This window comes from Schistocerca piceifrons, chromosome 7, assembly GCF_021461385.2.
Source record: "Schistocerca piceifrons isolate TAMUIC-IGC-003096 chromosome 7, iqSchPice1.1, whole genome shotgun sequence".
NCBI lineage: Eukaryota > Metazoa > Arthropoda > Insecta > Orthoptera > Acrididae > Schistocerca > Schistocerca piceifrons.
Genome location: NC_060144.1, coordinates 197989468 through 198011985, shown reverse-complemented (window position 1 = coordinate 198011985; position 22518 = coordinate 197989468). Strand labels below are relative to the sequence as shown.

The 22518-nt window shown below is 44.3% G+C and overlaps 1 protein-coding gene across 1 annotated transcript in view; it reads right to left on the bottom strand.

Annotated features, from left to right (window-relative positions):
- Positions 1 to 6576: 6576 nt before the first annotated feature.
- Positions 6577 to 22518, bottom strand: part of LOC124805551 (paired mesoderm homeobox protein 2B-like) — a 198056-nt gene continuing 182114 nt past the window's right edge. Inside the window, exon 5 of the mRNA XM_047266118.1 lies at positions 6577 to 6599. Within this exon, the coding sequence (XP_047122074.1) occupies positions 6577 to 6599 (23 nt within the window). The remainder of the gene's footprint in view (positions 6600 to 22518) is intronic.

Below are 22518 nucleotides of genomic sequence, written 5' to 3'. Positions count from 1 at the left end.
GTACAGAAACCAGATGGCATGACAGGGAAGCAATGGTTGGGAAGGGAGTGAGACAGGGTTGTAGCCTCTCCCCGATGTTATTCAAAAGAAAAATTCGGAGTAGGTATTAAAATCCATGGAGAAGAAATGAAAACTTTGAGGTTCGCCGATAGCATTGTAATTCTTTCAGAGACAGCAAAGGACTTGGAAGAGCAGTTGAACGGAATGGACACTGTCATGAAAGGAGGATATAAGATGAACATCAACAAAAGCAAAACGACGATAATGGAATGTAGTCGAATTAAGTAGGGTGATGCTGATGGAATTAGATTACGAAATGAGACACTTAAAGTAGTAAATGAGTTTTGCTATTTGGGGACCAAAATAACTGATGATGGTCGAAGTAGAGAGGATATAAAATGTAGACTGGCAATGGCAAGGAAAGCCTTTCTGAAGAAGAGAAATTTGATAACATCGAGTATAGATTTAAGTGTCACGAAGTCGTTTCTGAAAGTATTTGTATGGAGTGTAGCCATGTATGGAAGTGAAACATGGACGATAAATAGCTTGGACAAGAAGAGAATAGAAACTTTCGAAATGTGGTGCTACAGAAGAATGCTGAAGATTAGATGGGTAGATCACATAACTAATGAGGAAGTATTGAATAGAATTGGGGAGCAGAGAAGTTTGTGGCACAACTTGACCAGAAGAAGGGATCGGTTGGTAGGACATGTTCTGAGACATTGATGGATTACCAATATAGTATTGGAGGGCAGCGTGGAGGGTAAAAATCGTAGAGGGAGGCCAAGAGATGAATACACTAAGCAGATTCAGAAGGATGTAGGTTGCAGTAGGTACTGGGAGATGAAGAAGCTTGCACAGGATAGAGTAGCATGGAGAGCTGCATCAAACCAGTCTCAGGACTGAAGACCACAACAACAACAGCGACAATAAGCCGAGCAATCAAAACATTGTAACCACTGCCCACCGCGACGTTGGATGCCCCCTGGTGGCGCTGCGCGCACGTGACGCAATAACAAAAGTATGCAAGCGATGCAGACACGGACGGGGAGTCACCCTGGCGAAAATATGGGCTGCAAACAGGGAAATCCATTGAGATAAGCGACTTTGACAAAGGGCAGATTATTATTACGCAGAGGCTCTGAACCAATATCTCTAAAACGGCGAAGCTGGTCGAACGTTCACTTCCTACTGCCATGAGCATCTAAGGAAAGAGGTAGGAGGACCGTGAAACTACCACTAGGCGCTAAATGGTTGGACGTCCTCGACTCGTCACAGAACGTGAGGTTCGGAGGCTTCTCTACTGATCTGTGGCATCTCTGTCGAAAGAGTACAGTGCTGGTGCACGCACAACTGTTTCGAAACACACCGTTCATCGTAAATTGTAGAACACGGAACTCCGCAGCAGACCACCCCTACGAGTTCACATGTTGGTTCAAGGGCATTGTCAGTTACAATTGCAGTGGGCACGGTACCATCGGGACTCGACCACCGGTCGATGGGATCTTGTCGGCTCTCCGGGCGAATCACGTTATAACGTCTCGTCTTGACAATATTTTTCAATATAGCAACTTTTGTTTATGTTCAACCCACGTGGGGTGTACTTTGTGAGACCAGTAACACGTGCTTATACAATTGTTTGACCCATCAGATTAATAGTAAGACGATAGAAACCAGTTCAAGGTTTTTATTTTGTAAATTGCGTTTCGATGTAATTTATTTTAATTATCAAAATTATTGTGGAGTTACACTCTTTGTGTAAACCAAGTTGACCACGTGAAGCATGTGGTGTAAGCATCAAAGTAGCCCTCAGCTATTCTTTTCGGGAAGATTTCACAGAGAGTTAGTTTGAATTTAGTATACCAGTGTGTGGTAATTTCATGACGGACAGGATTGCGCTACGAACGTAACTTCTTTGGGTGAAAATTGAATCGGTTGGTTGTGGTTAATTTCCTCTTGGATATGTTTCAACGTTCTTCTTGTGTTATTTTATGAATGCAGTGTTGTATGCAGTCTCCCAATCTTGGCTCCCTATTTGATGTGTTCCGTAAGATTACAAACTCACATTTTTACAATCCTAAATAAGGCACCAGTTTAGTTATGAATCAAGTTTGATATGCTGAAATTGTAACGGAACAATGATCAATGTTAAAATAAATGTACAAATATAAACTGATTTATTTCTTTTTATTTAAATTGTCTTTATATATATATATATATATATATATATATATATATATATCACCGGTTATCGTAAGATGAGTACTAAAAGATTTAGCTAGATGTTAGTCTGATTGGGAATTTGGTAATCTAGACTGGATACCTGGTGAAACAGTTGCGCAGTAATGCAAGGTTAACTTCCTCAGATAGCTCACAGCTTTTAACCCACTTTTATGGTCTTGAATATCAGCACCGCTTTCAGAACAAATTAATGCAACAACGTTACAACGTTTTTGCTACACTATGTCGATGGTCGTCTCGAAAGGTGGAGCGCGCCACGGACACCGGCTGGTGGGAGCATATTATGCTATAGGGGACATTCTTCTGCGCTTGTATGGGACCTGTGGTAGTAATCGAAGACTCACTGCTGGGAACCACCTACATTCCTTCATGCTTGGTTGGTTGATTTGGGGGAGGGGGTAAAACGGAGAGATCATCTGTCCCATCGGATTAGGGGAGGATGAGAAAGGAAGTCGGCCGTGCCCTTTCAAAGCACCCATCCTGGCATTTGCCTGAAGCGATTTAGGGAAATCACATAAAACCTACATCAGGATGGCTGGACGCGGATTTGAACCACCGACTACTCGAATGCGAATACAGTGTGCTAACCACTGCGCCGTCTCGCTCGGTCCCATACTTGTTTTCCCAGAAGGCAATGTCATCTTTCAGCAGTATAATTGTCGACGTCTCGGAGGCAGAACTGTGCTACGGTGGTTTGAGAAGCATTATAGTGAACTTATGTTGATGTCTCGGCGACCATATTCGCTTGATGTAAATCCTATGGAACCCATCTGGGTCACTATCGGGCTCCATCACCGCTACGCAAATCAGCGGCCCGTTATTTACACGAATTACATGACCTGTGCGTAGACATCTAATGCCAAACCTACCAACAAACTGTCGGATCCCTGATAAGCAGAATCAGTGATGTATTTCTTTCCAAAGACGGACAAACAAGCTGTAAGCAGGTGGTCATAATTTTTTGGCTCATCGGCGTATTCCAGTCTAACTAAGGCATGTACAAGTATTACTCCAACTGATCCAGGTGTTTACAAATCCATGTAGGTAACCTCGGTTTACGTCATACTAGATAGCCAACAAGACGGGGGAGGGGGGGGGGGGGTGTTGGTTGTTTGGGGGAAGAGACCAAACAGCCTGGTCATCGGTCTCATCAGATTAGGGAAGGACGTGAAGGAAGTCGGCCGTGCCCTTTGAAAGGAACCATCCCGGAATTTCCTGGAGCGATTTAGGTAAATCACGGAAAACCTAAATCAGGATGGTCGGACGCCGGTATGAACCGTCGTCCTCCCGAATGCGAGTCCAGTGTGCTAACCACTGCGCAACCTCGCTCGGTTAGATAGCCAAAACCCTCTACGTATTGCCCATATGTAAAACAATGAGTTAAGCAAGGAAAAAAATGCACATAAGAATAAAAGTAGAGTGTTTGGCTATCCAGTATGACGCAATGTAACACTTGTCAACATGAGTTTTTTTTTATTTTTTTTTATTTGTATGCCTCCATACAAAATTGTGTGTTATCATAATTACTAATTGAATTCCTTGTATTTTTACCTATAATTTTTTTGAACTTGACCCAATCTTTTACATGAGGCCAATAAATAGAGGACATTGGCTATACAGTATGACGTAAACCGACGGTACCTGTATGGCTTTGTAAACAATAGCCTGAGGTGAATTAATGTTTTTACATGCCTGAGTTAGATTAGAATATGTATCGTTATAATTACGTTCAGACTAGATGACTACTTACAACGGTATGCAATCGTGGAAACGTAACTGTGTACGACTGTGACATGTCGTTTGATGAGCGTGTTTTTCTATGTCTGAGTCATGTATTATTTGCATTTATAGCACTGATGATAGCTGCAATATCAGTTGAAGTCTGAATCTGCAATGCGATAAAAAAGACAGATGGCATTACAACCGATGCTGACCTCCTTTCTCTCCTGGATTATATCACGGTCGTGAGGCACTATCATTCACATGGAACTGAATATGATGGAGAAGATAACATCTTTGACCAGTCTGACCGGATATTTCTGTTCTGAGCTGTCTGCGCCAGCCCCCCCCCCCCCGCCCCCTCCCCTATGCACATCACATATCCCCCCCCCCCCCCCCCCAGTGGACTGCGGGCCCCAGGAAGTGAACCATTGTCCTAGATTAACGGCACGTTACCTGCCACTCTGTAACTGCTACTTGTTTAATACGCTACTGGCCATTAAAATTGCTACACCACGAAGATGACGTGATACAGACGCGAAATTTAACCGACAGGAAGAAGATGCTGTGATATGCAGATGATTAGCTTTTCAGAGCATTCACACAAGGTTGGCCCCGGTGACGACACCTACAACGTGCTGACATGAGGAAAGTTTACAACCGATTTCTCATACACAAACAGCAGTTGACCGGCGTTGCCTGGTGAAACGATGTTGTGATGCCTCGTGTAAGGAGGAGAAATGCGTACCATTACGTTTCCGACTTTGATAAAGGTCGGATTGTAGCCTATCGCGATTGCGGCTTATCGTATCGCGACATTGCTGCTCGCGTTGGTCGAGACCCAATGACTGTTAGCAGAATATGGAATCGGTGGGTTCAGGCGGGTAATACGGAACGCCGCGCTGGATCCCAATGGCCTCGTATCACTAGCAGTCGAGATGACAGGCATCTTATCCGCATGGCTGTAACGGATCGTGCAGCCACGTCTTGATCCCTGAGTCAACAGATGGGGACGTTTGCAAGTCGACAACCATCTGCACGAACAGTTCGACGACGTTTGCAGCAGCATGGACTATCAGCTCGGAGACCACGGCTGTGGTTACCCTTGACGCTGCATCACAGACAGGAGCGCCTGCGATGGTCTACTCAACTACCAACCTGGCTGCACGAATGGCAAAACGTCATTTTTTCGGATGAATCCAGGTTCCGTTTACAGCATCATGATGGTCGCATCCGTGTTTGGCGACATCGCGGTGAACGCACATTGGAAGCGTGTATTCGTCATTGCCATACTGGCGTATCACCCGGCGTGATGGTATGGGGTGCCATTGGTTACACGTCTCGGTCACCTCTTGTTCGCATTGACGGCACTTTGAACAGTGGACGTTACATTTCAGATGTGTTACGACCCGTGGCTCTACCCTTCATTCGATCCCTGCGAAACCCTACATTTCAGCAGGATAATGCACGACCGCATGTTGCAGGTCATGTACGGGCCTTTCTGGATACAGAAAATGTTCGACTGCTGCTCTGGCCAGCACATTCTCCAGATCTCTCACCAACTGAAAACGTCTGGTCAATGGTGGCCGAGCAACTGGCTCGTCACAATACGCCAGTCACTACTCTTGATGAACTGTGGTATCGTGTTGAAGCTGCATGGGCGGCTGTACCTGTACACGCCATCCAAGCTCAGTTTGACTCAATGCCCGGGCGTACCAAGGCCGTTATTACGGCCAGAGGTGGTTGTTCTGGATACTGATTTCTCAGGATCTATGCGCCCAAACTGCGTGAAAATGTGTAATCACATGTCAGTTCTAGTATAATATATTTGTTCAATGAATACCCGTTTATCATCTGCATTTCTTCTTGGTGTAGCAATGTTGCTGGCCAGTAGTGTAATTTACTAACAACGTCCGTTTCCATTTAAGCGTCAACGTCTTGCTTATGACTGCAGTGAATTCTTGGCTGCAACCGTACTTTCGTGAATGTTACTCTCGGCAATGCGAAAGTTCCTGGCTCTGATAAATGAATATTTTGCTGCTGATCTTTTTCCTTCATGCGCTGTAACCCCTGTTCCACCTCCTCAGTTTCTTAATTAATCAGTTTAGAACCCCTTGCAAGTAGGGACGAATTCGATTGCCTTACGCAGTTAAGACGGAGATTATAATTAATTTTACGGCAGACAGGGCAGAAAGAGGAGACTTTCTCCCCTCCCCTCATTCAAACGGAACGACTCCCTACCAAGCAAAAAGCTATTAAAGTTACACATTTATTGCAAATTTACTAGGTTCTTCCGCAGTGTTCTGTTCATTTGAGTCTTTTCAGTTTGAAGTTCTCATTCCGATGTAATGGTTCGCCTTGGAGTTGAAGTTGAGGTGACTAGTGTTTATTATTCAGGGACAGTGATGCACCCTTTACCGATCGCTGCCTAAACTGAGAAAACACTTTCTTTAATGAGACCGTTGCTGGGGTAAACAAAAGGAAATCAGGCGAAAAGGACGTCACTGTTCGTGGATTACAGAGAAGGCGGCAGAGGCGGCTCACAAGCTACAATTGACTTCACGGTGTTTCGCGTAACCTAGCAAACAAGGGTACGTCTCCGACTGTAGTTCTCCATTATGTCTGTTGATTACGGGCACCTGCAGTGCAAAACATAAAAAGCAACTTTATTTCTTTACGCTCATTTGATAACATTCCGGCTTTTGTCAATTAGAAATTTTTGACCTTCGCCAGGATTATTTATGGTCTTCAGCACGTGTATTTCCGTATTTTGCATTCGCTGAAAACGCACTTATTAAAGGACACACACGTTTCAGAACTGGGCGCGTTTGCACGAAATTGGCGACTGACAACCATGATACCACCGTATGGTGTACCACAACAAATACGTAATTAGCTTAAGGAACTTATGAATTCAACTATTTTCCTCAGGCCTAATGGAAGAATTTCAGCACCAGAACGTGCAAATAAATTTTTGTTTCCAATTAACAGCTGATTCGAAGGACCTCTTTGTTTGTCATCCACGGCATTTTTACAGCACAGCTGTACGTCGACGATATTCTACGCACGGTTTTTTTTTTTTTTTTTTTTTTTTTTTTGCCCTGGGCTTACATTTCAGCAAGATAATCCCCCCCCCCCCCCCCCCCCGAGAGTTTCTGCTGATCGTCTTCGTGTTTGCGAAGTTCTACCTTGGCCAGCAAGGTTGCCGGATCTCTCCCCAACTGAGAACATTTGTAACATTTCGTACAGGCCCTCCAACCACCTCGGGATTTAGACGATCCAACGCGCCAGTTGGACAGGATTTGGCACAATATTCATCTCGAGGACAGCCCACAACTCTATACAGCAGTGCCAAGCCGAAAAGCAGCTTGAATAAGGGCCAGAGGTGGACCAACTCGTTATTGACTTGCTCAATTTGTGAAGCTATCTCTCTTCAGAAACTCTCTCTCATCAATAAATCATCGAACTTCTCTCAGATTGTAATCATTTGTTCGTCTGTAAATGTGCAGCGCATCTGCTGGTTTCTGTCCCATACGAATAATTCTTTCATGGAACCTTTTTTTTCCCCGAGTGTGCTTCACGAACAGCTGCTGCTAGTGTCAAAAAATATTAAGTCACAGCTTAAACTGTAACTTTTCTGCTTTCTCTTGATCCATACGCTCATACGCTCATAACAACAACAACAACAACAACAATAATAATAATAATAATAATAGAAACAATAATATTAGAATACCGATCGATATTTGAACGTATCATATTTCCTGCTTTTTGAAAAGATCTTGAAAATTTTTAAAAATTAAAACAGACTGGCGAACTGTTTTGTGAAATGATTTGTCAAAAAGTAAAAAAATAAAATACATTAGACAAACATCTGGCGCGCCTTTAAGAATGCTCGAGACCAAATATAGCAAATGAGGTGGCGACTGAGAATTTAAAGTTCAATGTTTGACTTAGAATTTTAGGATTTTGAAGAGTACTGGAGGATATCTGTAAGGCGGAATTTCACTCAGTGGTCACCTTATGTCACTAACGTATAAGCATCTCGGCTGCTGTACATGATTTTGAGCATGTTTCACAGGCGGATAAATTGTTTCCCTAATCTATTTTATTTCTTCCTTACTGATAAATCATTTCACAAAACTTTGAGCCGATTAGATTTTTGTTTCCCAATTTTTTTATTATTCCGGGCAGAGTGTTGTCGCTATTAGGATGAAGTGGTCTTCGCAACGCACTGTGTAGTGGATTGCAGAGCATACACCTACAAGTTTCACTTATCGTGTAAAAAATATTGATAGACACCGTGTAATGGTTCTTTATTTACGTGACCATTACGGCACTCCAACCCCAGTTCTCGATACTACTTTTCTGCGGTCCGCCCCTGTTAGCTGAGTGGTCAGCGCGACAGAATGTCAATCCTAAGGGCCCGGGTTCGATTCCCGACTCGATCGGAGATTTTCTCCGCTCAGGGACTGGGTGTTGTGTTGTCCTAATCATCCCCATCGACGCGCAAGTCGCCGAAGTGGCGTCAAATCGAAAGACTTGCACCCGGCGAAAGGTCTACCCGACGGGAGGCCCTAGTCACAAGACGTACTTTTCTGCGAAGTAACAGACATATTTTTGTGACAATATTCACATTTGGTTTTATTAATGTATAGGTACTCCGATGTATCTATATATTACAGTGACATGGTTCTTGTGTGTATTCATTTCTGTGAGAATGTCATAATCTTTGACTTACTTGTAACCATTCTGGCGCGAATGCGCACAGAGCAATCTTTGTTTCACTTTGCAGAAGTTAAGTTGTTATTTCGCTTTGTAGAAGAACAGTCAAGTCTTGTGTTTGGTTAAAGTGGAAATTAAATATATCAAGATTGATACAAAACTGTTTTCTTGATGATGTGACAATTAAGAAGAAGTATATGTGAATTTACAAGAAGTTTAATAAAGATGTGGATCGTGAACACCAAGTCAAAAATAGTTTCTACCATACCATTGTTCTGATCTGGGATTGTTTGATCATTAAGAATTTCCTGAAAAACGCATTTGTTAGGTCTTCAAATATTGCTAAAATACAGATCTGGACCTTCTAGCCGTCAAAGTGGTATCACCCTAGAATCCACAAGATGAGCCATAACAACTTCGACGAAATCTACGTGGGAATCCATCCAAGATAAGTGCTAAAATTAATGACTTTTTTCCAGGTCTGACAATACCATCCACAGTCAATAACTTTGTTGTTGCCCGATAAAGCGAACATATGCTCCACGAGCAACATTATTAATCTGATTTCTAACCTACTTCGCAAGTGGTGGTATAGTTAGAACCGTCAATGAGATAAATATAGTAGCCCATTTAAACGAGCAGGAATAATCTCTCGGAAATTTCGTTTAGTTTGCCCGGTAGATGGAAAACTACATTCGGTCTTCCAATCCCAGATACTTCACAACATGGAAAACAGTACAGTGAAACACTGAGGTTGGCTCGAGAGCATTAACTGCATTTTATTTACAAATTGCATCAAACATGAGCCAGTAAATATAAATATCAACAAATCACTAGTAACGCAAACAGCACTGTAAAACTGTGCATGTGCCGACGAGAGCTCTTGTAGCACGAGCGCTGCAAAACATAATGTGCGGAATAAACATTTCAGTACAGCCGCTCGTGTCATTATGCAATATCCGATTTTGGGCACTTCAGGTTTTAAATTAATTCAGAGTCTGTTATTTTCTGTCAGAATGCTCGTCATTACGGGATTCGCGAAGTCTGCAACTGGTGCGTTCGACATTTGGCGACGAAGAACATTGACTACATCGGACCACAGATATTTACAGAACCCGCACACCCCGCTCTCAGTCGTCTTAAGATTTTACACCAATGTCTCAGTCACGTGAAGAAAACCACCAAGCAAGGGCAAAAATTGCCCGTACATTTTTCTTTCATTAAAAGGTCATAACAGAAATCCTTCTATGTTCATCGGGCTTTTTATATTTGTCTTTCACCTTAGAAAGTACTACACTATTCATTTATAGTTTAACATTTTAAAAATTGGATATAAAATACACAACTTTTATGCTCAACAGCAATTTTTGCCCTAGGTTGGTGCTAAATGTGATCACAATTCAAACTGTGTCTAAATTTCATTTGGAAACCTTGGCATGCAGTAGCTGAAGTTCAGAATACACTTTTTTGTGCAATGGAGGGGAGGGTGAATGTCTTTTATAAATGACAGTATTGTTTCTAATTAGAGTTTCTTGTAAGTTTTCAATATACCGTTACATATGTTAGTGCAAGTGTTTTTATTTCTATTTTTGAAACTTTTCCTCGAGAACACAAATTTATTGTTTATTTATTTATTAGATTAAAGAAATTAGATCATAGAAATTTTGGACAGTCTCTTCATTTCTTTATTTTCTAACCTACACAAACTTTTATTGTCCAAATCTTGACCACAGTTGCTTGTTATACGTTTTACCAGAGAAAAATAGTATATTAACTAATTATATTTTTGAGCGCCCTACATATTCGAAACATTGTTTTTGGTTATAACGTCAATGAGCACTTTTGAAAAATGGCTCTGAGCACTATGGGACTTAACTTCTAAGGTCATCAGCCTCCTAGAACTTAGAACTACTTAAACCTAACTAACCTAAGGACATCACACACATCCATGCCCGAGGCAGGATTCGAACCTGCGACCTTAGCGGTCGCGCGGTTCCAGGCTGTAGCGCCTAGAACCGCTTGGCCACCATGGCCGGCAGCACTTTGAAACTGACTTCACTTTGTAAGCACACTCACCACAAATAGTATATCACAAATTTATGGTCTATAGTAACACGGACAAGTTTTGCTCCTGGCTGGTCTTTCGTGTAACCTAAAATAACTTTGAGTTGCTACGGCTACGGACTCTGCGGGGTGGAGCCGGAAGTTACAGTTTCTCTCATATACAGTCAAGATCAAGTACTAATTCCAACAACTAAACGACATGGTTGTCAACAAAATCTTTTCGCATTCGAAGAAGAAAGTAGGTACCAGAAATTTCGTGAAAAGATATCGTCGCAATCAATAAAACTTTGTTTTAATGTCTGCCACTCGAGCTCGCGTATCATAACCGCGACACACTCGCCCCCTACTTCGCGATGATACAAAACAAACTGGCCTTTGGAATTTTTTCCAGTGTCCTCCGTCAATCCTGTCTGCTGAGGATCCCACAGCGTACAACAATACTCTTGGGGATGGAAAAGCGTAGTGTAGACTGTCTCTTCAGTAGACCTATTCCGTCTAGTGAGCGTTCTGTCAATAAAACAGTCTTTGGTTTTCCTTTCTCAGAACACTTTCTATGTGATTATTCCAATTTAAATTGTTCGCAATTGTATTCTCTAGGCATTTAGCTCAATCTACAATATTTAAATTTGTTTGATTTATCATGTAACCGAAATTTAACTGATTTTTTTTAGTACTCATGTGAAGGATCTCTCACTTTTTTTAGTGTTTAGGGCCAATTGCCACATACATTGTCTCAATCATTTTACAATTGGTTTTCATGTCCTAATGACCTTATTACACGGTAAACGACAGTATGATCAGCAAACAAACTAATAAGTCAGCTCAGATCGTTTCCTAAATAGTTTACATAGATTAACAGCAACAGAGAGCCTGTAGACGTCCTTGGGGAACTTCAGATATCACTTCTGTTTTCCTCTGTGGGCGGATTTCCATAATATTCGCGTGTTGATCAAACCTACTAGTAACAAATCTAGTAGTTTATTACAAAGTCTCAGTCGTCGGCAAGGCATGTGGCCAACTTCGATTATTGGCAGGTTACTGGGAAAATGCTGTCAATCTATAAAGGAGACAGATTATAAAAAAAAACTAGTGCATCACATCTCAGAACAACGCTCATGTGTTTGGAACCCATACAGCCAGAAGGAACGGTATAAAAAGAAGGCCGGTACGAGTAGTCACAGTTTTGACGCACAGAAATGTTGAAAATCGTGAAATTGCGGACGCTTAACATCTCGCTAAACACTTCGCACAAAATTTTGAGAAACAAAGGTATTTGTCAGCTCCTACCGTAACCAACACAACGACAAGGTCAGAATGGTTACAGCACGCACAGAGTAAGATACGTAGTCATTCTTCGTGCGCTCCATACGCAACTGGAACGGAACGAGACCCCAACATGATCTATCATATTAGGTACACTCTGCCACGCACTTTCCAGTGGTTCGTGGACTATGTCTGTATATGTACGGGGTGGGGGTGGGGGGAGGGCGTTCAATAAGTAAAGCAACACATTTTTCCCGTGGTAGCACTATACGAGGGGGTATGAAAAATCCGTGCAAATCAGAGAGCTGGCACCGCCGGCGCGTATCGAGGTCATGTTTAGTTAGTAGCATCTTTGGAAAGAACGCACACCAAGTTTCAACCATATTGGTCTATTACTTTGTGTTTGGCATTCATGTGAATCAAGGAAGCCGAGTGATTGTCTAAAAATGGACAAAGAAGAATTTCGTGTGGTGATTGAACATTACTTTATGAAAGGTAAAACGCCTCAGGAGACTAAAAGAGAAGCTTGATAAACATTATGGTGACTCTGCACCTTCGATTAGAACAGTTTGTAAATGGTTTCAAAATTTTCAGAGTTGCCATATGGGCATAAGTGATACTGAACGTTCTGGACGCCCTGTGGAGGTTACGATTCCAGAAATCATTGATAAAATCCATGATATGGTGATGGATGACAGAAGAGTTAAGGTGCGTGAGATTGCTAGTGCTGTGGGCATCTCGAATGAACGGGTACATAATATTTTGCATAAACATCTGGACATGAGAAAGCTATCTGTAAGATGTGTTCCGCGATTGCTGACGCTTGACCAAAGACGGAATCGTGTGAAGTAATGCAAGAATTCGCAGGACTTTAAGCGTCGTTTCGTCGCTGTGGATGAAAGAATGATACATCACTAGACTCCTGAGACCAAACAACAATCTAAACAATGGTTTAGCAAGGGAGATGGCTCTGAGCACTATGGGACTCAACATCTATGGTCATCAGTCCCCTAGAACTTAGAACTACTTAAACCTAACTAAACTAAGGACAGCACACAACACCCAGTCATCACGAGGCAGAGAAAATCCCTGACCCCGCCGGGAATCGAACCCGGAAACCCGGGCGTGGGAAGCGAGAGCGCTACCGCACGACCACGAGCTGCGGACTTTAGCAAGGGAGAATCTGCAACAAAAAAGCCGAAGACCAGTCCTTTGGCCGGAAAGGTTATGGCGACTCTCTTTCAGGATTCACAAGAGATAGTCCTCATCGACTATCTGAAAAAGGGTAAAACAATTACTGGAGCGTTTGAAAACCGAGCTGCAAGAAAAACGCCGGCGATTGGACCGCAAAAAAGTCCTTTTCCATCACGACAATGCACTAGCACACACCTCAGCAGTTGTGGCCGCAAAATTAATGGACATAGGATTCAAACTCGTTTCACATCCCCCCCCCCCCCACCCCCCTATTCTCCAGACTTTGCCCGCTCGGACTCCTATTTGTTCCCCAATTTGAAGAAATGGATGGCGGGACAAAGATTTTATTCAAACGAGGGGGCGATTGCAGCAACTAATACCTATTTTGCAGACTTGGACTATTCCTATTATTCGGAAGGGATCAACAAATTAGAACAGCATTGGAGGAAGTGTATAAGTCTAATAGGAGACTATGTCGAAAAATAAAAAAAGGTTTACCCCAAACACGTAAGTGGTTTTTATTTTTGCACAGACTTTTCAAACGCCCCTCGTATGTAGCCTTAAATATGGCGTCTGCAATGGAGGTGCGTTGCACGATGACGGCTGTCACTGGCGGAAAACCAGAGCATCGCAGATATTCATAGTCGCTTGCAGATTGTCTACGGAGACCTGGCAGTGAATAAAAACACAGTGAGTTCTTGGGTGAGGCGTCTGTCATCATCACAACTGCTCTTCCTGATCCGTCCTACAGCTTGGACCTCGCACCTTCCGGCTTCCATCTGTTTGGTCCTATAAAAGATGCACTCCGCGGGAAGCAGTGCATGGATGATAGGGAGTTTATTGATGCAGCAAGACATTGGCTGCGACAACGACCAGTAGTATCACGCGGACATACAGGCTCTCCTCAGTAAGATGGCGTACGGCCGTCGAATTTCACGGAGATTATATTGAAAAATAAGGTTTTGCAGTCAAAAGAGTGGGGAGTTATATGGTGTATTGGAATCCTGAAAAAAAACCTGCCTGCTTACAGGGAAAAAAAAATCTGTTCATCTTGGGTATTAGTAACCGCTTCAGCTGAAGCTGTGGTTGCCCCACCTACAAAATTGTCTGCAAAAAAAAAAAATATATTGCTTACTGAACGCCCTTCGTAGATGTTGAAAGTAAGGTAGGACTTTTGCGGCTTAATACTGGAGCCAATTCGTTGCAGATGTATATGACTCCGCTGTTATAAGCTGCGCCGTGTTCTCCCAGGGGCTGCTTCGGCATCCTTCACGCGAACCCGGTGCGTCTTTAATTTCGCCCCCTACGCCACACGGCGGCCAGTTGACAGGCGCCTTACGCCTGCCAGGACAGCAACCATCAATCCTCGCACCCTTTCACAACTTTACAGCCCATCTCCACCTTCTCCTCTCCCTCCCAACAACGGCGGAGCTTCTGGAAACAATACTGATATTCTAACAGGTATCACCGTCTGTTTTCTGGATTCCTGTCATATTCTTTCATTTATTGTTCCGAAGTACAGGGTGTAAATAATAACGGTTTACTGCGTACCACAGAGAATGAGAGACGAATAAACTTACATACGACACCTGTGGTCTATCGAGCCGGGAAACAGCCTCAAATTGGCCTACAAAAGTCACCAAAAGCTACAGCGTATGCGCACCACTCGATATTTTGGTTAAAATCGCTCTTGAATATCAGAAAACGCATGGCTCTGCACTGAAAACATGCAAAACTGACGTTTATGTAAATTTTACCTAAAAATGCTATGGATTTTAATACCACAAAATTAACAATTTAATCATTTTGTATGTCTAGCTTTCTTACTACGAAACTGCAAGTTTCGTGCATATGTTCGCAGCATTTTTCCATCAGCTTAATAAACACAACATGTGCACATAGCAGAGACTAATTACCAACAACATATTCTCCTTCTCAATTTACAACGGTCTACCAACGCAGGGGTAATTTCTCGATTGCGTGATTGTAATAATCACGTCGTTTTGAGGCTAAAAACTACTCGAGCCATGCTGGGAAAGTATTTTCATCCGGAAACGAAGTTCCTTGCGGGTTGTTCGGTAGAGAACGGAGGAGGAGATACTCTGAGGGCGGTTCTTGCCTCTTATTGGTACAATTTCTGTAGCACTTCGCCGAAACATCGCAGAACGCATTTTGTGATTAACTTGAAGCAATGCCTCCTCAACGAGAAATACACTAACGGAAGTTGTGCTACTTAAGCGAAAGTTGGTAGGTGTTTTCTACATGTGAAAGATGACTTCTGTTCGGATTCCGCGCCAGTAGCATAAAAGTGGCCCTAGTAGTGAGACTCTGAGGATCCGAATCAGGTTTGCCTTAAATACACGCTGTAACGGTCGTGAGCGTCAGGTACCTTTGAGAATAGACTTGATGAGTCGATGTTATTCAGGGATACCGTTAAGGAGCAAGAGCGCCGTTAGCAAGACCTCACTGAGTTTCAAAGATGTCGTGCAGTATTGCAGGAAGTCTCGGCATGAATGTGGCCACTGTACATGACTGTTGGCCGCAGTGGTAACGAGAACGTACGGTCGCAAGAAGACTGGTCAGGTGGCGCTATCGAGAAGGAAGACCATCGTGTTCGGCGTATGGATCTGACTCATCGTACTGCGTATGCTGCAGCAGTCTGAGCAGCAGCCGGTCGCTGTGGCCGAGCGGTTCTAGGCGCTTCAGTCCGGAACCGCGCTGCTGCTACGGTCGCAGGTTCGAAACCTGCCTTGGGCATGGACGTGTGTGATGTCCTTAGGTTAGTTAGGTTTAAGTAGTTGTAAGTCTAGGGGACTGGTGACCTCAGATGTTAAGTCCCGTGTGCTTAGAGCCATTTCTGAGCAGCAGTTGTCAACACAGTGACAGAAGAAACTGTTACAAATCAGTTACTTCATGGATAGCACAGAGGCAGACACCCTGGCCCCAAACCACTGCCATATGCGACTTCAGTGGTCGTGTGCCTAGGACCTCCCGTCGGGTAGACCGTTCGCCTGGTGCAAGTCTTTCGATTTGACGCCACTTCGGCGACTTGCGCGTCGATGGGGATGAAATGATGATGATTAGGACAAGCTGATTCTGCCTCGGTGCCAGTGATTGCCCTGTGTTGGTTAGAAGGCCAGCTGATGACCTGCAATCAAGCCCTTTGCGTGCCAGCGTACTACTGGTGTTACGGTCCGAGGTCCGATTTCGTATGACAGCAGGAGCACTCTCGTGGTAATGCCATGCTTCCTGACAGCAAATCTGTACATAAATCTGATAATTTTAGCTCCTGTGCTACCATTCATGAACAGTATTTCACTGGGTGATTTCCAGCACATACCGCTGTTGTAACCCAACGTGCTCTAAGGAGTGTGATCCCCAGACAACATTAACCGTACCTGTATTGGCCGACCAAGTTCATCAGTAACGGAACTTCATCTCACAAACTGACATCGTGCATCTGTACAACACAGGGTCTGCATGTTTGCAAGCTTGAATTCAACGTTCCGGCGGCAGACACCGGCTGGTAGCAGCATTTCAAGTTTGTAATGGCTTACCTCACGCTTATATTAACGTGTTATCCTGTAATGTTAATCATTTACATATATTACCTAGACACACATATTCCCAAAATTTCATTATTCTACATTAATTATTTTTTCATAAATTTAGACAACATTGTCTGTGACGTGCAGCGATCTGGTGCTATACTTACGTTAAAAACAACAGTCGAGATAAAAAAAAAAGGTTCAAATGGCTCTGACAAGGGAACCTCCCCATCGCACCCCCCTCAGATTTAGTTATAAGTTGGCACAGTGGATAGGCCTTGAAAAACTGAACACAGATCAATCGAGAAAACAGGAAGAAGTTGTGTGGAACTATGAAAAAAATAAGCAAAATATACAAACTGAGTAGTCCATGAGCAAGATAGGCAACATCTAGGATAGAGTAAGCTCAGGCGCGCCGTGGTGCCGTGGTTAGCGTGAGCAGCTGCGGAACGAGAAGTCCTCGGTTCAAGTCTTCCCTCGAGTGAAAAGTTTACTTTCTTTATTTTCGCAAAGTTATGATCTGTCCATTCATTCATTGACGTCTCTGTTTACTGTAATAAGTTTAGTGTCTGTGTTTTGCGACCGCACCGCAAAACCGTGCGATTAGTAGACGAAAGAACGTGCCTTTCCAATACGAACAGAAAACATTTGATCGCAAGGTCATAGGTCAACCGATTCCTCCACAGGAAAACACGTCTGATATATTCTATACGAAATTGATGACGGCATGTGCGTCACATAACAGGAATATGTTATCGACCCACCTAACTTGTACACTTGGCGAATGGGTAAAAAGATTCTTCTACCTTGCCCGATTTATGTTTTCTTGTGGATGTGATAATCACTCCCAAAAAAGTGGTGACAACATAAGAGTTTGTCACATAAACTGCAACAAATGAATGCAACAGTTTCACAGTCGCACAGTTTTCCCTGTGCTCTGTCAAAACAGATGTTTTTAACGTTTTCAAATTTTTCCGTTTATAGACCGTCAAATGCTGCATACGTCCAAGCAAATCTGAACATGTCCTGGAATTATGGATAGCGAAGTTGACTATATAAAAAATTAAACTTTTCACTCGAGGGAAGACTTGAACCAAGGACCTCTAGCTCAGTAGCTGCTCACGCTAACCACGGAACCACGGCGCTCCTGAGCTCAGACAATCCTTGATGTTACTTATCTTGCGCATGGACTACTCAGTTTGTATATTTTATTTTTTTCATCGTTCCACACAACTTCTTCCTGTTTTCTAGACTGATCTGTGTTCAGTTTTTCAAGGCCTATCCACTGTGCCAACTTATAACTAAATCTGAGAGGGGTGCGATGGGGAGGTTCCCTTGTGAGCACCTTATCATCTGAGGTCATCAGCTCCCCTAGAACTTAGAACTACTTAAACCTAATTAACCTAAAGACATCACACACATGCATGTCCGAGGCAGGATTCGAACGTGCGGCCGCAGCAGCAGCGCGGCTCCGGACTGAAGCGCCTAGAACCGCTCGGCCACAGAGGCCGGCTCTAGATCGCAATAACATTTGTTTATTGACCGGTTTCGGCTTATGCTACAAGCGTCCTCAGAATTTTTGGGTCCCCAATGACTGGTGCTGGCGGCTCCCCGGTTTTTCATGTGATACCACGATCGTAACTGAACGAGGTGGCGCAGTGGTTAGACACTGGACTCGCATTCGGGAGGACGACGGTTCAATCCCACGTCCGGCGATCCCGATTTAGGTTTTCCGTGATTTCCCTAAATCGCTCCAGGCAGATGCCGGGATGGTTCATTTCAAAGGGCGCGGCCGACTTCCTTCCCCGTCCTTCCGTAATCCGATGAGACCGATGACCCCGCTTTCTGGTCTCCTTCCCCAAACAACCCAATCCCCCCCCCCCCCCCCACGATCGTACATTGTGAGGATGGCTTAAAAATAAACGAATCTTATTTCGATCTCGACTGTTGATTTTAATCTAATTATTTGTTGGTGTTACGATTTTTTTCCGTAAGCGCATAAAACCAACCAAATATATGGGTTTAAACGGACGACGATATCCAATATAGCGTCTTCCAAGTTCATCTTGTGACGGTCGCAACGTGCATGCCTGTTATTGGCACAAAGTTTTGGAGCGTTTTGTGGAAATATCGCAGAACCTATTTTGTGTTATACGTGCAGCAATGCTTCCTCAACGTAAAATAACAGGAAGTGACGTCAGAAACTGTGGTGTCACCACCAGACAGCATACTTGCTAGGTGGTAGTCTTTAAATCGGCCGCGGTCCGTTAGTATACGTCGGACCCGCGTGTCGCCCCTGTCAGTGATTGCAGACCGAGCGCCGCCACACGGCAGGTCTAGTCTAGAGAGACTCCCTAGCACTCGCCCCAGTTGTACAGCCGACTTTGCTAGCGATGGTTCACTGTCTACATACGCTCTCATTTGCAGAGACGACAGTTTAGCATAGCCTTCAGCTACGTCATTTGCTACGACCTAGCAAGGCGCCATATTCAGTTACTATGAATGTATTCTGAACAGATAATATTGTGAATCATGTACCGTCAAGAGCGACGTTCATCATTAATGGATTAAAGTTAAGTATCAAACTAATTACGTCCGCTTTCTGAATTCTCATTCCTTGTCATGTTCCAGACCTCACGTCAGTATAGTTCTTCCCTCCTCACGCCAGCCTGCGTGAACAAAAACGCGCGCATTTCGGCCTCCACTCGTAACACGATGTTGGCTCTTCTGCTAACACAAAACAAAACTAGTACAGCTCCACGTCCACTTCGGCTTTGACGTTCCGTGAGAATGCTTTTAGACGAAGGTCGGAAGGGAAACTTCGGTGTGCACTGTTACGACGTAGAGATCAGCGTCGGCGAGCATATCGATCAGGTGTAACAGCGAGGGGAGTCGGCCAGTGGTCAGAAAGTGCTGCGGCCGGAGCTCGAACCGGGTCCCAGACGGCAGGGCCCCGGCGGCCAGCAGCGGCAGCAGTAGTGGCAGCGGCGGCCGGCACGGGCTCCCCAGCGGCGGCGCCTGACGCTAATGGAAACGAACGAGCGACGCGCTGCGGCAATTTTCTAGATTAAACGCCGAGGGGGGCGGCGGTGGGGCGGGGCGGCGCGGGGGCGGCATCGGTGCGGGGGCGGGGGCTGCGCGGGCCGCTGTCACAGCTGAGGCACGGCGTCAGCCTTCGCGGGACCGCCCACCGGCAGGCCGAGCCTACCTGCCGCTAAGTGACTACTCCCCACCCACAGGGCACAGACACCTCACTTGCTGCTGTAGTGTTCGAGATGAAGTCTGGTTTCGTGCACCTCCATCCGTAAGTCCATCCTGCGCCAGCCTATTCACACACTGAAGTGACGAAAGTGTGCACCGACGCAGATAGCGGTGCTATCCGGTATTCTAGGTACAAAAGGGCAGTGCATTGGCGGAGCTGTCATTTGTAATCAGGTAATTCACGTGAAAAGGTTTCCGACGTGTGAATTTTAAAATTTTCCCGGCGAAGTGACTGTTCAAATTTCGGGCTTCCAGCCGGTCGTCGTTCAATATTTCGCACGATATTTCAACTAGGCACCTGCCAGTCATCTTCAGGTGAGCCGTCACAGACTGGCGAAAACGTCCTCCGTTCCGCAGTATATAGCGTACTGTAACTATTCTGCGCATGCGTCGAAAACTTGATAGTTGAACCACACTGCCCGCCAGCAGCGCCCTCGCTGGTGGAATAGCGGAACTCAGTCGCCCTCTGCGTTGCTATTTGCCACGGCCGTCGACGCACTCTGTCGTCTTCGATTTGAGCAAATCGTGGAGATGATGGGATTCCATGCACTGTCCAGCTGGTAGCCGCTGTCACGGTTTAACATATTTTCCACCAGTCGTATTTCTACGGATTCTTTAATAATGGAGTCCCAGAAAGACGCTGCTGTGGACAAAATCATTGTTTTCTCATACTCCATTGAATGTCCAGTAGAAATACAATGTTCAGCAATAGCGGACTTGCTTGGCTGTAAAAGGCAGGTGTAACGTTGATGTTCAGTGCAGCGTCCTTTCACGGTGCGTGTGGTTTGACCTATGTAAGCCATACCACATTGGCACGGTATCTTGCAAATTCCGGCCTTCGTAGTAACAGATTGTCCTTAACTGATCCCACAAGGTCCGCAATCTTCGATGGTGGGCGGAAAACCACTTTTACCTGAAATTTTCAGAGGATTCTTGCTATTTTCTTCCTTTCGTTGGCAACACTTCGTTTAAAAGATACCGTGCCAATGTGGTACGCAAACTTACGTTTATGGGGGAGGGGGGGCGCAGTTTATGAAGTAAAGCCACCACGGCCGCATTAACCCTTTCGCTGCTACAGAGACGTGCTCCCCGCATTCCGCGCTGTGCGCGATTTTGTCATCACTGCACTGCTCGCCTGTGCAGACACATGGTGTTCCGACTGCTTTGACACACTTATCATTCGATTTCACAAAAACTATATGGTCCAAAAATTTGATTTTTACACATGTTCATGACTGATACCTTCCCCCCTTAAATGACTTAATTTTGTTTCGATGTTCAACGCAGTTATTGTGCAGCATTAAATGTAGTAAACCACTGCACGAAATTTTGAAGAGTTTGCAGAGGTAAAAGTCCATAGCGTATACTTTCCTTATGGTCGATTTTAGTTGCCACAAGAAATTTCAAAAAATTTCATTCAAACGAATAAAATTCATGAAATAAGACACTTCGATATTGTTTTTAAATAAAGAAAATATTAAGCACTCTACAACGTTTGAACTCAAAACTTTTCGCTTAGCAGCCAAACACTTTAACCATTGTGCTAACACAGCTTGTCATCCAACAGATTTCCTGGAGGATTTTAAAATATGAGGCAAAGTACCGACAAACACTGTTGGTATAACTATGAATTACTCACGTTTCGTCGAAGTACAATAGGAAATAAACAATTACCGCTGTTCTTTATTGCTAAAAAGCGGTTAGAGAGAATGATACAAACACCTTTCCTTGTTATCGCCTGAATTAGGAGGCTTATTACTTGTTTGGTTTAATTAATTAATAGAATATGAAGCAATTGGTATAAAGAATGCTTTTTCCAAACTTTCTATAAAAGAATTTCTGCTACCAAGACATTGCTTTTGTTCTATTACTTTATTTATGACTGAACGTTTCTAAAACTGAAGACACTCGTCTGTGCTCTGCACTGCAGTCGAGCTCTGGCAACGTCGTTCTCTGTTCATTGGCTGACTGTGCTTTGTGACGTCAGATGCGCAGAACGAACCTAAACTCGGTCGCCATCGTAAATGACGCGCACTTTAGACGCACGGGACATCGTTAGGAAATTCAATATTCCCAGATCCACGGTGTGAAGAGGCTTCAGAGAAGAATGCCGGACATTTGCCACACTTGCCCCTTCGCCAGGTAGCTTGAGTAGCGACCCCTCAGGTACGGGACGCCCTTCCTCATACTACTTCTGTCCGCTTTCAAACCGCCGTCTCCACATCTTAGACGATACAACCATTACGTAAGGGAACTACACTCCTGGAAATGGAAAAAAGAACACATTGACACCGGTGTGTCAGACCCACCATACTTGCTCCAGACACTGCGAGAGGGCTGTACAAGCAATGATCACACGCACGGCACAGCGGACACACCAGAAACCGCGGTGTTGGCCGTCGAGTGGCGCTAGCTGCGCAGCATTTGTGCACCGCCGCCGTCAGTGTCAGCCAGTTTGCCGTGGCATACGGAGCTCCATCGCAGTCTTTAACACTGGTAGCAT